We start from the raw sequence: 16,692 nt of genomic DNA, 5'->3' as shown, positions 1-16,692 counted from the left end.
GGATATTCGCCGATGGATCGCATTTGCGATAAGATAAGGTATAAATAGGGTAAAAGATCATTCGATAACTGATATTTCTGATGGTGTTAGGAAGAAGGTGGATTCATAACACCTTCATCATGGAAATATAACACTTTCGTGAGGCTGCTGAAATAGCCCAGTACGGAAGAAGATAAGATGAGATCAGACATACATGGTAACATATCCCGCCTCCTGGAAGGTTTTCCATAAAATGGGCATATCATCATATCTTTTCATGGAAGAGTTGACCTTCACGTTCCAATAGGGCACATGTGGGACCTCCTCCCTCCTGTAGGCCATGAATCCCGCTAGCAGAGCCATCATGTTTGGAAAGGTGTTGTCAGCTACCTGAAATCATCATTGATTATTTTTACCACAGCTGCAGACATATTTTCCCCATTTACTAAACAAAATGTATTTAACCTTTGCTGGCCTTTTCATGTATTTTAATAAAACTCCATGGACCACATATGCGACATCTGCTGTCATGTATACTATCTGTGATGAATAGTATACATGACAGTCTAGTAAATAAGGTTAAAAACAATTTATAATAGGCTCTGCTAAGTCTGCAGGACCTTACAAACATGGTTCTAAAGCTGTTATAAGGAAGATTGATAAAAAAAATCATCTCATACTCATACACTCATACTTTTATACACCAAAATGAGTTTTACAATAGAAAAATTAAAAAATTGTTCTAGACATAGTAATAAAAATATTTTTACCAAAAATTTGTGTGCCGAAGACACTAAATTTTTGCCGTCTCCCAGCTGATTTTTTTATTTATTGAGTTAGTTTATACAACATTTGAATATAAATAAGATAATATTTCATTTTGTAGCTTTATAACAAATTAAATATTTTTACAATAAACATAACATATCTTTTTAAATACATTCATTCTTCAGACTTTCATCATACATCTTTAGTCCTTTGTACATTAGGCAGTTTTGTGATTTTGATTTCTTCATATGTGGCAATCTAATTCTATTTACATTTCTGGTTTCGTAATTATGAAAATCTCTATTAAAAAAAATTTCATCCTTAAAATATTTTGTCATTTGGTTGTTCATGACTTTATGCACAAAAATTAACACATTAAATAACAGTCTCTTTTTTATTGGAATCCAATTTAGCTGCTCTCTCATTTGATTAATGCTTGCGTATTTGCCTTTTCCCAGTATACATCTCATAGCTCTATTCTGTATAACATCTAGTTTGTTTAAATTTCCTTCATTGGACAAATATAACATAGTAGAGCAATAATCTAAATGTGGAGCAACTATAGTTTTATAAATGAGCTCTGTAGTATTTCCGTGTAGTTTATTTCTTAATCTTCTAAGAAAATTGACTTTTTTTGATACCTTCTTTAGCACATATTCAAAGTTTGCTGTGAAAGTGAGTTTTGAATCGAGTATTACACTCAGGTACTTAATTTCATTTACTTTTTCAATTTTTTCATTATTCATTATCAATTATAACTCTGCGTTATGCTTTTTGTTGCCTATTTGAATATATTTTGTTTTGTTTACATTTAGTTTTAATTTGTTTAATTTCAGCCATTTCGCTATATTTTGTAGGTCTTCAAATAATCTAATTTTGCAATGTTCTATGATGACATGTACTAGATATTTTGTGGTTTCTACTGTTTTCAGAAGCTCTCCATTCAAAAAGGCGGGGGGAATGTTTTTTGGGCCTTTCCCGTGTTTTATGACCAACAGTGCTTTATGTATGCTTTATTTGATATTGTTTTTTTGTAATAACTTACTTGTTTTTTGCAAATTGTACCGTATTATCAGATAATGCGTTTAAATATTATTTATAAAAATATGTTTATGTATATATTATAACGTAGTCATAAAATAAAATTAAGCAATAAATCAATAACACTTCTCCTATAAAATTACAATAAATCATTTTATCTAATCTCTAGTGTATTCACTTTGTATTATTTAATTTAATTTATTACAAAATAACACATGATTTCAAATTATGACAGTATGCAAAATAATATATTTCTTTTCCTAATTTTTTTACTACTCCGTAAGTTGAGTTCCAGGAGCTCGTGTTTATGGGAGGAGTAAGTATATACAAAAAGAAAATAATGCTTAAAAGGCAATGTGTGAACAATATTCAAAGTCTTATTTAATAACTACAAACGTAATTCAACATACAAATTAACTACAAACCAAATTCAAATAAACACAATTTTAGAGAATTGGCATAATAAATTATTATAAGCAATAATTAGTCGCCTGTATTATCAATACAAATTGGAAATATCTCCCGAGTAAAAATAAATGCTACCGACGGGAATTGAACACGCGCCTTCTAATGTCCGGTCAGACGCTCTGGACCACTAAGTCACGTCGGCTTATTTGCAACCCGCCAAATAATTAAATATGTACTAGTACTTCAATCAATAATTACTGCTTATCATATTTTTTTCAACTGAAAACAACCAACTTTATTTTTGTTTTTATTTTGCATAAAAGCTTGTCTTATAAACATTAGTTTAACATTAAAAAAAAATTAAATAATAGAGAATAAGTATTATAACAATAGCCAAAGTTAAAAAAAAAATGCTAGATGGTATAGATCAAGTGTACGTATATTGGGTACAACATATCACTTTTCAATTTCATGGAGTTAATTTGCTTTTTGAAGTGTTCATATTTCAAAGTTTCGGTTATCTTAATTTTGTTTTTGGACAACAATATATTGTACCATTTCACACCTAAATACAAGTAGTGGTGCTGAGGCGTGGTCGTTCTAAGCATTGGGATGGCTATTAGGCCCTTTGTTTCGTATCTATTGCTTATGCTATCTAAGGGGTGAATTTTATTGATGAAATATTCTTTATAAATTTAATAAACACACCTTCTTCTTTAAATTTTATCAACACCTTATTAACATACAATTTCTCAATACAAAATAAATCATATTCCACGAGAGTCACTGATACAAGCAGCACTATTATAGATCACGTTATATCAAACAGACAAAACATTTTAACAACCATATCGAATATAGATGACCCGCTTAGTGACCACAATATACTAATTGTTGACTTTAAGAATAATTAAAAAAAATGGTTTAATAATAGAACTAAACCACGCTTTACTAAACCTATCATCAACAGTATGGCGGTAAAATCTTATATTGCGACTAACAAATTTGCTATCAACTCAACTAAACCTGAAGACGGTTACAAAGATTTTAATGATTATGTCAAAAATGCATTAGAAGCAGGTAAAACTACACCCAATGTAAAAACAGGAAGGCGGCAACATCTAAATACACCTTGGTTTGATTCTAAACTTAATTTTCTAATCAAGGAACGAAACCAGCTTCACAAGCAGTGGAAACAAGACCCAGGTAATATTACTCTTGCAATACGTAAAAATAAACTAAGAAACATGATAACTAATTATAGGAGAAGTCTGAAAAACAAATATTACATCAATAGCTTTCAACAAAGCCTAACTAACCCAAGAAAAACTTGGAAAACCATTAACTCAATTCTGTCTAATCGTGTACATAAACCCACCAACACAATTGAATCTCTCATCGTAAATAATTGTGAAATTAGGCAACCCCGTGAAATAGCGTTGGCTTTTAATGAGTTTTTCCTGTCAGTTGGAGAAAAATTGGCAGCTGCCATTCCATCATTCCCGGATGACTGTAATACAATATATGTACAACCAAAGGCACGACAATCCTTATATATGACTAGGACGAATAAGGATGAGGTAATAAAGGTCATCTCGAAACTTAGGTCGAATGCAGCGGCAGGAATCGATGGAGTAACACCGTGCATTCTTAAAACCTGTAAAGAAGAACTAGCGGGGCACCTAACCCAACTTATCAACTTCTCCATAGGCTCGGGAATATTTCCAAACCAGTTAAAGCTAGCAAAAATTATACCAATTTTTAAAGAAGACTGCAAGAAGTGTATTTCTAACTATCGTCCAATATCGATTTTATCGGTATTTTCAAAGGTGTTCGAGTCAATTATCAAAGATAGACTGATAAAATACATCTCTAGCAACGATATCCTAACACCACAGCAATATGGCTTTCGGAAAAACTCCAATACCCAATGTGCCACCTTCGATTTCATTTCTAACATTCAGCAGTACATAGACCAGGGCGAATATGTGGCAGCTATATTTATAGATCTGAAAAAAGCCTTTGATATGGTAGATCATGAAATACTTCTACAAAAAATGGAACATTTGGGAATAGTCGGGAAATCTTTAAATTTGCTCCGAAGTTACCTAGCTGATAGATTTTGCCTTGTCGATAACGGAGGGAACCTAAGCGACGTTGGAAAAATCACATGTGGAGTGCCACAGGGCTCGATTCTTGGACCTCTACTTTTCTTACTATACATCAATGATATAACTAAATGTGGCATCTCGGGAAAACTTCAACTTTACGCTGATGATACTGTGATTTACTACCATTGTAAAAATCTGAAGGAACTTGAAGCTTTAATGAATAAAGATCTCGCAAAGCTGGCTAAAAGGCTTCGATTAAACAATTTAAGCCTCAATGTTAAAACAACCCATTACCTTACTTTCGAAAAAAAAGATAACATGGGTATGAATATCATTCTTGGAAATGAAAAGCTACAACATGTTCAAGTAACGAAATATTTGGGGTTACTCATAGACTCTAACCTCTCGTGGAACTCCCATGTTGAGAATGTAAAATCCAAAATTTCCCCGATAACCGGTGTACTTTATCGACTCCAAGGTGTGCTCCCCACATCTTTACTGCGTGCAACATATTATGCAATGATCCACTCCCACCTGAGTTATCTAGTTAGTATCTGGGGAACCATTACCAAAAAAAAAGTTCCGAAATACAAGTAATTCAAAATAGAGCCATACGTAATATATATAATCTGCCATGGGATACACATGTCAAAGATATATACTCACAGACACAAATACTTCCTTTTACAGTCCTGCCAAAGTATAACATCACAACTGCCATTCTACAAATAATTCAACACTCCTCACACACCAACACTAAGGACGGGTTGTTTCGGAGAATTTGAACAATTCATCAAATTTCAATGTTAATTTTCAAGTTCTGTGAACGATTTTTTAAAGTTCTGTTTTAATTTCAGTTTTGTCAAGCACCTAGCCTATGATGATATAATAACAGAACTTGAATAGGACTTTCACAGAACCCGGAAATGAACGTTGAAATTTGATGAATTGTTCAAATTCTCCGAAACAACCCGTCCTAAGCCAGTCTTTAATTCTGACATACACCAGCACAAAACACGATCACAAAATCAAATACATTTATCATCATCTACTTACACGACCAAATTTGGAATTAACTCCTTACAATACATTGCACACTGTTTGTAATATAACATTACCTAGTAATTTAAAGCTTCCGTCAACTAACAAAAAAACATTGACAAAAGCTCTTAAAAGATATTTCCTTAGCAGTTTCATTAATGACTAACACAATCTTTCTCTGGTACTCCATAATAACACCTGCGTTTATTTATTTTAATGTATTTATTTTAATGTATTTTATTTATTTGCCTTGTCCTTTCTAATGTTGTCTTTCCCGAAATGAGTTTTATAAACTCATTGGAAATAATACATTATTACTTTGTTATCATTTTGTAATGTATTATCTTGTAATAAAAAAAAAAATAAACGGCGTTTGTTTTATACAATTCTATGATACTTGTAACATTAAATTCCCGAAATATCTCTATAGTTGGAAAGTCGTATGGTTTCTTAAGCATAATTTAATAATTATTGGGCTGTAAGGTAGCTGTAAAAGTCCCGCCCCACCCAATAATGCCATACTGCAATAGGGACTGTATTGATGCATGATAATTTTCTTATTTAATATGTTACATATGTTATAGAAGACATAGATAAGTTTTCTTCTTCTTTCCACTGTGAGGTTGATATAGTTTTTCCATTTAACATTATTTATCTATGAAGAATTTAAAGTATTAAATTTAATGATCTTGCCTGAAAAACATAATAATTCAAATAATAAAAGAAAAACAAAATCACAGCTTTTTAACTGAAAGTCGTACTTGTCAAAAACATATATTTCCAGCACAAAAATGTAACACCACTTTTGCACAACTACTAGGGAAAATATACTTCAACAGCCTAAACAACAACAGAAATGATGAAACTATCTTCTTTATTGTATCTTCGCTTTCACATACTTATTTTCTCTATTCTTAAATCCAGTATTCCTCTAGGATAATTTGAAACCTTATAATTTGACTTTCCTAAAACGGGAAACCATCCTAGTTGGACAGTCAAGAGCTTCCTTGCATACACACAAGCCTTGCTTATTTATGGGGGTACATCAAATACTTATATTATATCATATTATATTATGTAATTAAAAACTGTTTTATATTATGTAATGTAATTCATTTATTAATAAATAAATAAAAATATATATAAGGTAATGAATATTATAAAAAAATTCAAAATTAATATAAATTTTAGTTTGTTTATCTATCATAATTAATTAAAAAACACTAAATATTGTTCATCTTGATGCTCAACACTCTTTTAAACACAAGCGCCTGCTTCTATAGAAGAGAAACATTTAAAAAAATCAAAAGCGGTGAGAACTAATTTTACAAATTATTTTAGTTAACATAAATGATTATACTCTGTAAATTGATTAATTATTTAATAAAAAAATAAAAATTCCTAGATATTTAACATTAGATTGATGAATATGAGCAGTCCGTATTACATGTAATGTCATTCATATGATTTTTTAATGATTGATTATGTCTGTGTTGGGTGATAATAGATTGTTATCAAACCATTTTTTGATAACATTCATATCTTGATTAGCTGCATTAGTAATCTTGATCCATGTCTTTTTTTCGATAATTATTGCAGCGTCAGCAAAAGATATGAGTTTACCAAGAAGTGATAGTTTAAACATTTGATTGATGTAAATTATAAACAAAATTGGTCCAATGACAATCCCCTGTGGAATTCCATTATTATTTATATTTTCAGTTGTTTTTATTTGTATTATGAAATAAAAACGTGTGGCAAACGTAAATGCCTATTATTCTAATTATGTGTATAAGTACCTTATTAAGTCCTTTAAAAACTGTGAAATTCAGGGTGTTTGTCAAATAGTCATATAGCTTCGGCAGGCTTCTTATAAAGTTTCCTCTGGACATGGAGTCGATGGTGAAAATCAGGACGCTAGGCCGAGTCGACGGTATCTGATTATTGACTTTGACTCTCTCAGGCTGCAACGGCAGTATCTGGCTGTGCACCATGGTGTATATGGACACGTGCTGGACGGAGCAGTCCACCCTGATGACCGGCGCCTGTATCTTCAGGGGAAATACGGCGGTGATCTTTGGGCCGTACGTCACCTCGTAGTCGTTTTGCGGGTTGCCGGTGACCGTCTGGTAGTGGCATTTTAGACCTGAAATGAAAAAAAGTTTCTTTGATTTTGGAAATTAAAAAAAAAAAAACTACACTATTTTTTAGGGAATTGTAGTGTTGAGCTAATACTAGTAGTTCTGTTTTACTCTTATTTAATAAATCAAATCTAATAATTTTCCCTGAAATCATAATATTTATAAGTAGGTACTTTAATACCTAGACCTACAATTATAAGTCATTTATTTTATTTAAAATAAAGAATTATACAAATTGTCCAAAGAAACGTCACTATGGCAATGAAAATTCTTTATTTCAAACTTTCTTCAGGCAGGTAGGTACCATAAAATTGAAAAAATGCGAATAAAGTACCTACATATAAACACAATGATTTCATATTTGTAAAAATAAATTTTACTGAAACATTAAAATAGAAACGGAATGTACAGACAAACTAAACAGATAATACCTCATCCCATACACACAAGCAATTGCTTATTATGGGAGAACATTAAAAAAAAATTAATAATTATAAAAATAAAATAGTAAATTGACTAACTACCCAGTTAGACTAGAGAATAATTCTCCACTAACCGGGAATTGTAATTAGTTAATCTATCAATCTATCTATAAAAATAATAATATATGTTTGTTTATCTCTCTCAGAAGCTGGGCGTACAGTACAGGGCCCGCAGATAATAATAATAATAATAGTGTTTTATTATATTTTTTTTTGTAACAAATAGATATAATGATATCCTCACTGGGATCTCCCGTGCTGAGGATTTCATTTACATATTATGTATAATTTAACATATTATGGATACTTTAATAGTACACAATTGCTGACCCTGTACAAATCGCTAGTGCTCCCGAATTTGGCAGCCATTTCTGGTCCGGAGCCCCAAAATACCTGAAAAAAACACTCGACTCTGTGCAGAAACGGGCGGTCCGTTTGATAGATTCCCCAATCTTAACAAACGGACTGCAATCTTTAGAGCACAGGCGTCAGGTAGGTATGCTGTCCTTGTTCAATCGGTATTACAATGGAAGATGCTCTGAGGAACTAGCGTCATTGATCCCTTCGGCACCGGTGCGTAGTCGGGATACACGCCAAACGCGCGCCCAACATTTGTACACGGTTGACATTTGTCACATGAGAACGGGTCGCTTCTACGATTCGTTCTTAAGTTCAACAGCTCGGCTGTGTAACGAACTGCCGGCCTCTGTGTTTCCTCCCTCCTTCAACATGGGACTCTTCAAGACCCATATTCACTCCTTCCTCTCCACAAAAAAAACCCTCCACACAGCATCCCCAAAGATGACATAGGCCCTGAGGGAAAATACTTTCTTCAGGGCCTCCTGTGTGGAGTTAATATAAAAAAAAACTTACTATTATACATATACTTATTATTTATGGAATACCTGCTAGAATTTATCTATTTTCATTTACTAATTTTTAATTTTTTTTAAATTATTCATGGTCAGTATTAATACTTATTTAGTTTACAGTTAATGGTTTTTTTGTAATAATTGTGTAGGTTTATATATTTCGTATGATATTAAGTTTATACTATTATTTTTATTTCTAAAATTTTATTGTAAAGCTGCATATCTCGACAAAGGAATGCCCTAGGGAGATGAGCGGCTTATGATTTTTTTGTATGAAACTATTTTTTTTAATAAATAAGTGAATTAACTAGTGAGGCATCCAGTGGCGAAACTATAGGGTGGCAGGGGTGGCAAAATGCCGCGGGGCCGCGAGCTCAGAAGACAGAAGTAACCTAATATTTTTGACAAAATGTAGTGAAAATTATAAATTTTATGAAAGTACATAAAATCAACTAAAGTTAGACACAACTAAAGGCCATATAGGTACAAATTCAAATAAATTATTAAGATTTTAAAAAAGGATGACGTTCAATTTTAGAACGCATCCATTGGTTGCTGGATTTTTCTCGCCTCAATTTTTTTGGGCATTTTTTATATCTGATAAAGAAGGGGAGTCTTCAACTTCGGTAACATTAAAAACATTGAACCCTACTAGATGGTTAAGACGTTATGATGCTATTTTTGCTTTAAAATTTCAGTTTGTTGAAGTCCAAAAAGCGCTAACGAAAACAATTCTGTTAAATTGCAAATCGGATGAAAGAAATGAAGCTTTACTAATCAAGAAGAAGATCGAGAACTACAGTTCTATTATGTTATTGGTTTTCCATTGCAAAACTCTACAAACTATCGATGCAGCCTCTAAAGCACTTCAGTCCAAAGTCATCGATCTTTCAAATGCCTTAAAACGTTTGAAAATTTGTCTGCAAGAATTGGAAAGGTATCGAATGAATTTGAAAATTTAAAAAAGGAAGCAAGTAGTGTAGCAAAAAAGTGGTCCATCAACCCTGCATTTTCTAAAACCCGTCAGAGGAAGGTGAAACGCCATTTTGACGAACTTTGCGAAGATGAGTCTCCAAGATCCGAAAAGGTTGTTTAAAGTGAACATATTTTATCGAGTATTGGACATCATTATTAAACAACTGAAATCGCGTTTCCTTCCAATGAATGAAATTGTTTCCAATTTCAGTGTTTTGCAACCTGCCACTTTGCAAAATTTAAATGACACTGATCTGTTAAAAAAATGTCTAGAATTTGTTGATATATGTATATAAAAAAAGACATATCTGAATCATTTGCCAAGGAAATTTTCAGTTTTGGGTCCACCTTCAGAGACGAAATAGAAAAGGCTTCGTGTATTAGAAAACTTGCTGATTTATTAATAATAAAGAATCATTTTATGTCGCGCAGCTTTCCTGAACTATGTACTGCGTTAATGACATGTTATTAGTTACAATTCCTGTGACTATAGCTAGTACCGAAAGGTTTTTTCGGAACTAAAATTAATAAAAACTTATTTAAGAAAGTCAATGGGACAAGACAGGCTACGTAACTTGACTATTCTGTCTATTGAAAATTCAATAGCCCGATCTTTAAACTTTGATGACGTTATTGTTACTTTTGCTGAACAGAAAGCTCGGAAAAAAGAATTTTATTCATAAATATCTAATAAAGACTACATTTTTTTTCATTATACCTACATATGTAATATCTATGCTTTAGAAAATAAAAGTGCACACAATATTAGTAATACTGTTGGGTAACTTCTAAGTTATTCATAAAAATCAAATACAAAGCTTCTATGATTTTTACTGGGGGGGGCCCATGCAATAAATTTGCCACGGGCCCCCGATGGTATAGTTTCGCCACTGATGGCATCTTAGGAATGTGTACAGTTTATTTATTTTACTAACTATATTATATGACCGTGGAGTGTTTACATACCATAATGGTTACCGAATAATTGAATGTCTAGAAGCAATAACTCGTTGGATGTCTTCAAACAAGCTGAAACTGAATCCATCTAAGACTGAGTTTCTCGGGGAGGCCACAAAAAACGTCAACATTTCACGGTGTCAATTTAGATTCGGACTTTTCGTTTAAAAGTCAAATAAATAGGACTGTAAGCTGCTGACAAACTGCAGTGCAGTTAAGCAGGTTTAAATTTTAAAATAAAAAAAGCATCGGTTTTTTTCACCTAAGACAAATCAAGTCTGTCCGAATAAACATTCCTGTAGAAGCAACAAAACTACTTATCAACTCTTACGTAGTCTTACGTCTCGATTAGTGCAATGGCGTTTATGCCAGCCTTCCAAAATATCGTCATATATATAATCAGATATTTAATGCAGCAGCACGGCTCATAACCGGGGTTTCTAAATATTTGCACATTTCAGAACACCTTCGTAACCTTCACTGGCTCAAGTGCCCTAAAATAATCCAGTACAAATTGTGCTGGATGGTGTATCCATCAATGAAATGGCCCCACCCTACATCTCTGAACTATGCATCCCGGAAAACACTGGTCTGAGGCAGTCAACTCTTAGATCAGCAACATCATCAGCTGTAGGCAGACTGATGGAACCTAAGCGCAAGTCAAATACTAAGTTTGGTGATTGCGCTTTCGGAGCATCTGGGCCGAAGGCTTGGAATAAACTTCCTAAGGAAACTAAGATCCACAACAAGTCCAACAGGATTCAGGTCTAAACTAAAAACTTACTTTTTTAAGCTGCTGCCACACGCAAAGCTCACATCAACAGATAATATAAAGCACAATAGCGCTCGCCATACAATCCCATACAGACCCGACACACGTAAAAAGATAACGCGCTATAAGTGTGGTTCTGAACTTCGCTAACCGAATTTATTTTACGTAACCGCTCCCGACGCGATATTTGAAAAGTTATGCGTCCCCCTCTCCGCCGTAAAAAGGAGAGGGGGTCATTTTAATTACGGAGCTACCAACTAAGTTCCGTGTTCCCTTTGACAGCCATGACATAAGCAGCCTAATAATGCATTTCTTATTTATTATGTTAGCTCATATCGTCATGTGTGCTAGTAAATTTAGAAACATAAAAAAAAACTTTATTTGGCAAACATACTTAACATATATTTAAAATATAAATATAATCAATATTTGAACATGAAGTAAAAAAATTTTCGCCCTTTCAAAATTAATCATATTTTTAATCTCAGTATGTTTATATGGTAATATCATTCGGTTTTTTGATAAAAGTTGGACGGCTTGGACGAAAGTTGAGCTTATTTTACAATAATTTATTATATGTCGCTTTCGTCGATCGGCGTGCGAACTGCGAATTTCCTGATTCGACGGAGAGGTTATGTCAGGTTATGTGAAAATGCGCTATTTACGCGCAGATTGTTTAAAATCTAAAAAGTTTATAAATAGCATTTATAATTATATAGTTGGCGGCATCATCATCTGAGGATGAGCTGTCCAACAGATCCAGCAATAGGCGACAAGTATCATCCATTTCGAAAACGTGCTCAAGCTGTCAGTAAGTAAAGTTGTCACTTTGACAGATGAAATTATGTTCCTCGGCCGCTCTCGAATTCAACTGACCCCCTCTTCTACCATAGGAAGAAATATTTGATAGCGTCGTGTGTCGGTAGAAAAGATGATGCGCTGTACATTAACTTTTGATGTGAGCTTTGCGTGTGGCAGCAGCTTAATTCTGTCATACCCTTAAGTTAAAGATACCATTCCTTAGAGAAAGTCTAATTATATCCAAATTTTCCAATTATGTTTTAAATTCTGTATCTAAATTTCGCTACTAAACAATTAGTTAATGATAATTAAGTGTTAATCTCAAGTGACTTACCAGGTAAGTATCGTACTGTATATTATCTCCATATATAGTTAGTAATAACACAGATCATTGTAGAAATGTATTATATATTTTGAACAAAACGGCGCTATACAAATCATCCAAATATTATTATTACGTCTATTATTGTATAGCTATAAAGGGGGTGACAGATTAGACTTTAAGTTTAAAGCCTTTTATATAACTCCATATTGCTAGCTATACCTAAAAATATTATGTGCCATAAGTGTGGGCATGGCGACGATATCCGCTGTGATCTGCTAGCCAGGCTACATTTGAAAATTATGCGACCCCCTCTCCTACCTACGGCAGGAGAAGGGGTCAGAACAATTTACAGAGCGCCTTAATTACGCGGCTGTCATCTGTCAAAGTGACAGATCCTGACAGAGAAATTATAATCGGCGGCAGTTCCCCAATTGATCTGACCCCCTTTCCTGAGTAAGATTATAGCATAGCGTGTTACCCCATCATATAATACGTATATGCCACGCCCAAATTATGCGCGTATAATATAGCGTAACTAAGGCTTAAGGTTTCATACAATTATAGTTAACATTTTTTTTAAATAATCTAAAAGCATCAGAAATAATATTTTGACAAGAATAGTGTAGGTGTGTTTTAAAAATCGAATTTGTCATGTTAAAAATTTCGACATCATTTGAATATTCATTATATATTAGTCGATATCTTTCAAATGTATCGTGACAGTCGACTAATCACCAATATTGTTGAGTATAGACATTTAAAGTTTCTATGTTGGCTTTCATGCTAGGGACTTGAACATAAATAAACCACTTCGACCTTGACCAATAAATGTATTTACCGGTTGTCAAATTATTTCAATAATGCAACGCATATGATATTTTGTAATGACCGTTTTCCCAGTGGACAGTAACAAAATTTTAAATTGGAGGTTTTTTTACCGTCTGTCCGTGTGAAGTTTAATTTCGATTCTATTAAGTGCGAGGTACTAATATCGTAGTATGCATGAAGAATGAGAATGTAAGTAAGTCTAAAGTAATGGTGTTTGAAAGAGAGAGTACGTAAACAGTGTGCAATATAGTTGTGAATGAGGAATACTTGGAGCAGGTGGATGAATTTGTGTATTTAGGAAGTATGTTCTAGAGAGATGGGAAGGCTGACAGAGATATTGAAAGAAGGGCAATTGCAGGTAATTCCGTTAATGGAGGACTGAACGCAGTTGGCGCTAACAAAAAAAATATCCAAAGAAGTGAAGTTAGCAGTCCAAAACGGAGTGCTGGTACCTACCTTGATGTATGGAAGTGAGGCATGGAACTGGCAAAGAAAGGATGAAAGTAGATTGAATACTGTTGAAATGAGATCCCTGAGGCGTATGAGAGTAAAACCGTGTATGATCGTGTGAGGAATGTGGAGATCCGCAAAGAGTGCAAGGCGGATGTAAGCGTAATGAGTAAGATTAAGAAAGGGACGCTTAGATAGGTTTGGGCATGTAGAGCGAATGAGCGAAGATAGGAGTGTAATGAGGATATATGATGCAAATGCGAATGGTAGCAGAAGTCGGGGACGCCCGAGGAAGACATGGCAAGATCAATGGAATCAGATACTCGAGTCGGGCCATGTCAAGAGTCAGAATAATAGAAGAGTATGTAAGAGACGATGATGATCGACAGGTCAAATGAGCCTAAACGCGATCAATAAGCAGGCCGAAATGTAATCATCTCTCCTTGAACTAAGTATGCAGCTCCATAATTTGATTATTTAAACATTTTACTTTCACAATAAGGAACTTGAGTGAAAAATAGAATGACTTAAAGAACATATATTCGTACCTATAGATCACGCTGATACGCGTGGAATTAATATATCTATATTTAAAACGAATAAAACCGTGAGGCACTCAAACGCCCTGTGATTGATCGGCGGGTTCTGATAGCACTTAAACCGCTACATCACGTATCGGCAGGCCGCGTGCAATAAGATTGCAAATAATTTTGTGCCAAGTTCCGCTGCTACTATACGCCAGTAAGCAGCGTGGTAGAATACGACGTACTATCACTATTGTTGTCGTCCCTACACTTTTTTCCCATTATTTATGGCTTTCACCCTTCAAGGGTGTTCTTGGCCATCATTTAAAATTATGGAGAAATGAAAGGTGAATTTAAAAATTAATTTTATTTAAATAGCCAAATATCTATAAAAACAGCCAGCATACACAAAAAATTCTAAGTAAGGCTTTAAAAAAATATATTTTTTAAACATATGAAAACGAAAATACGTAATTCTTGTCGTGTTGTATTTTGTCTTGTTTCTTTATCTCTCATTTCCTATCCCCCTGTATTTGTAATGGAGCATAATCTATTTTTACCAATGTATGAGTGGGTAAGTAGGTACCTTCTTGTAAATTCCTACATCGGCTCTGTGCTTATGTGTATATCCCTGTCTGCTTCATTTTTTGTTCCTTCTTGTTTGTTCTACCGAACCTCCCTTTTTCTATTTTTGTACTGTTTCGCATGTGAAACTTATAATTTTGATATCAAAATACCAATGTAAAATTGTACCTATCAACTCTCATCTATGGTATTGTAAGTTCCTCTCGTCCTACAATGAGTTTTGGAACTCATCAGGATTGTTCTAGCAAGAAATAAAAAAAAAATATAATAAAAAAAAGATTGTAGACATATATTTGTACAGCGCCCTTAAGGAATTTTTTTCACGAAAACTATTATTATTAGAAGAGCAAGAGAAGTAGAAATTGGTAATTTAAAGCAGTCGGAGAGACACATGCCAATTTTGGCGAGTAGCTGGCATGCATACTACATTTGCTAGCAACTCACATCCTAGTTTCGTGCGCGTAGCTGGCTGAGATGGAGGTCCCGGAAGAAATGAGGAAACGAACTGCAATTTTATTTTTGTAAAGCGGCGAGCCTGTATTTCACAAGCACTGGTAGCTGCGATAATTCATAATGTCACAATTTGCTAATCATCACTCAGATAAAAAAAAACACTCACTCAATGATAATAATAAACAATTCCGTAACACCTACAAAATAAAGGCCGTAAGATCAACCTTTTAGAGCAGATGAAAATTAATACAAATTCTAATTATCCATAAGAGGAAGCTACAAGCCAAAAATGTGTATATTCTTGGTATACTTTATATCGTAGATCGTAGGTAATAGGCATTAAAATCGCTTGACAAACGGAGTCTAGAAACGTTCGATTCCAAGCACTAAACTGATTTTTATTTATTTTGTAAATAATTTTATAAGATAGCAAAAAAGTTAATCAAGTGAAACTGTCACAGATAATCTTAGCTATAATACTGTATTTTTTAAAAGTTGTTCCTATACGCGTTCATACATTTCTATTGAAAAAAAAAATTTTTTTTGGTAGTTTACATTTATATGTTTTATTGAGTAATTTATTTTTTATTTGTATTCTCAAACGAAATGATAAGAAAACCTCCAATTTATCTGAAGCATATTTTGAGTATTCATAATGTACACCAACTATATTCAAATCTATACATATAAATAAAATGTAAGGACGAGCTGTTTCAGAGAATTTGAACAATTCGTCAAATTTCAAAGTTAATTTTCAAGTTCTGTGAAAGATTTTTTCAAGTTCTGTTATTATTTCTGTTCTGTCAAGCAACTAGCCTATAATGATATAATAACATAACTCGAATAGGACTTTTACAGAACCCGAAAAGAAACGTTGAAATTTGATGAATTTTTCAAATTCTCCGAAACAACCCGTCCATTTCCAAGTTCTGTGAAAGTCATATTGAAGTTCTGTTATTATTTAAACATGGGCTAGTTGCTTCACATAACTGAATTAATAATAGAACTTTCACAGTCCATGAAAAAAACTGTGGAATTTGACGAATTGTTCAAATTCTCCGAAACAACCCGTGGTAAATGTTCGTAAGTTAAAAATCTTAAATTTCCGAGAGTTCTTCATCGATTGCTTTGAAAATTTTAAACAACGCTGCATTCGAATATGCGTGTGTTTTTATATAC

At 33.4% G+C, this 16,692-nt stretch overlaps 1 protein-coding gene across 2 annotated transcripts in view; it reads right to left on the bottom strand.

The window, feature by feature from the left end:
- LOC149411244 (uncharacterized) overlaps positions 1-16,692 on the bottom strand; it is a 64,020-nt gene that overhangs the window by 20,464 nt on the left and 26,864 nt on the right. For both annotated transcript variants that reach the window (XM_089647489.1, XM_089647490.1), the window contains exons 3-4: positions 7,148-7,494; positions 194-369 (exon numbers count right to left, since the gene is read on the bottom strand). In XM_089647489.1, the coding sequence (XP_089503615.1) occupies positions 194-369; positions 7,148-7,494 (523 nt within the window). The remainder of the gene's footprint in view (positions 1-193; positions 370-7,147; positions 7,495-16,692) is intronic.

Source organism: Hesperophylax consimilis, chromosome 26 (assembly GCF_061612785.1).
Source record: "Hesperophylax consimilis isolate HC1 chromosome 26, BYU_Hcon_1.0, whole genome shotgun sequence".
In the NCBI taxonomy this organism is placed as follows: Eukaryota; Metazoa; Arthropoda; class Insecta; order Trichoptera; family Limnephilidae; genus Hesperophylax; species Hesperophylax consimilis.
This window is presented reverse-complemented; position numbering and strand designations above follow the sequence as displayed.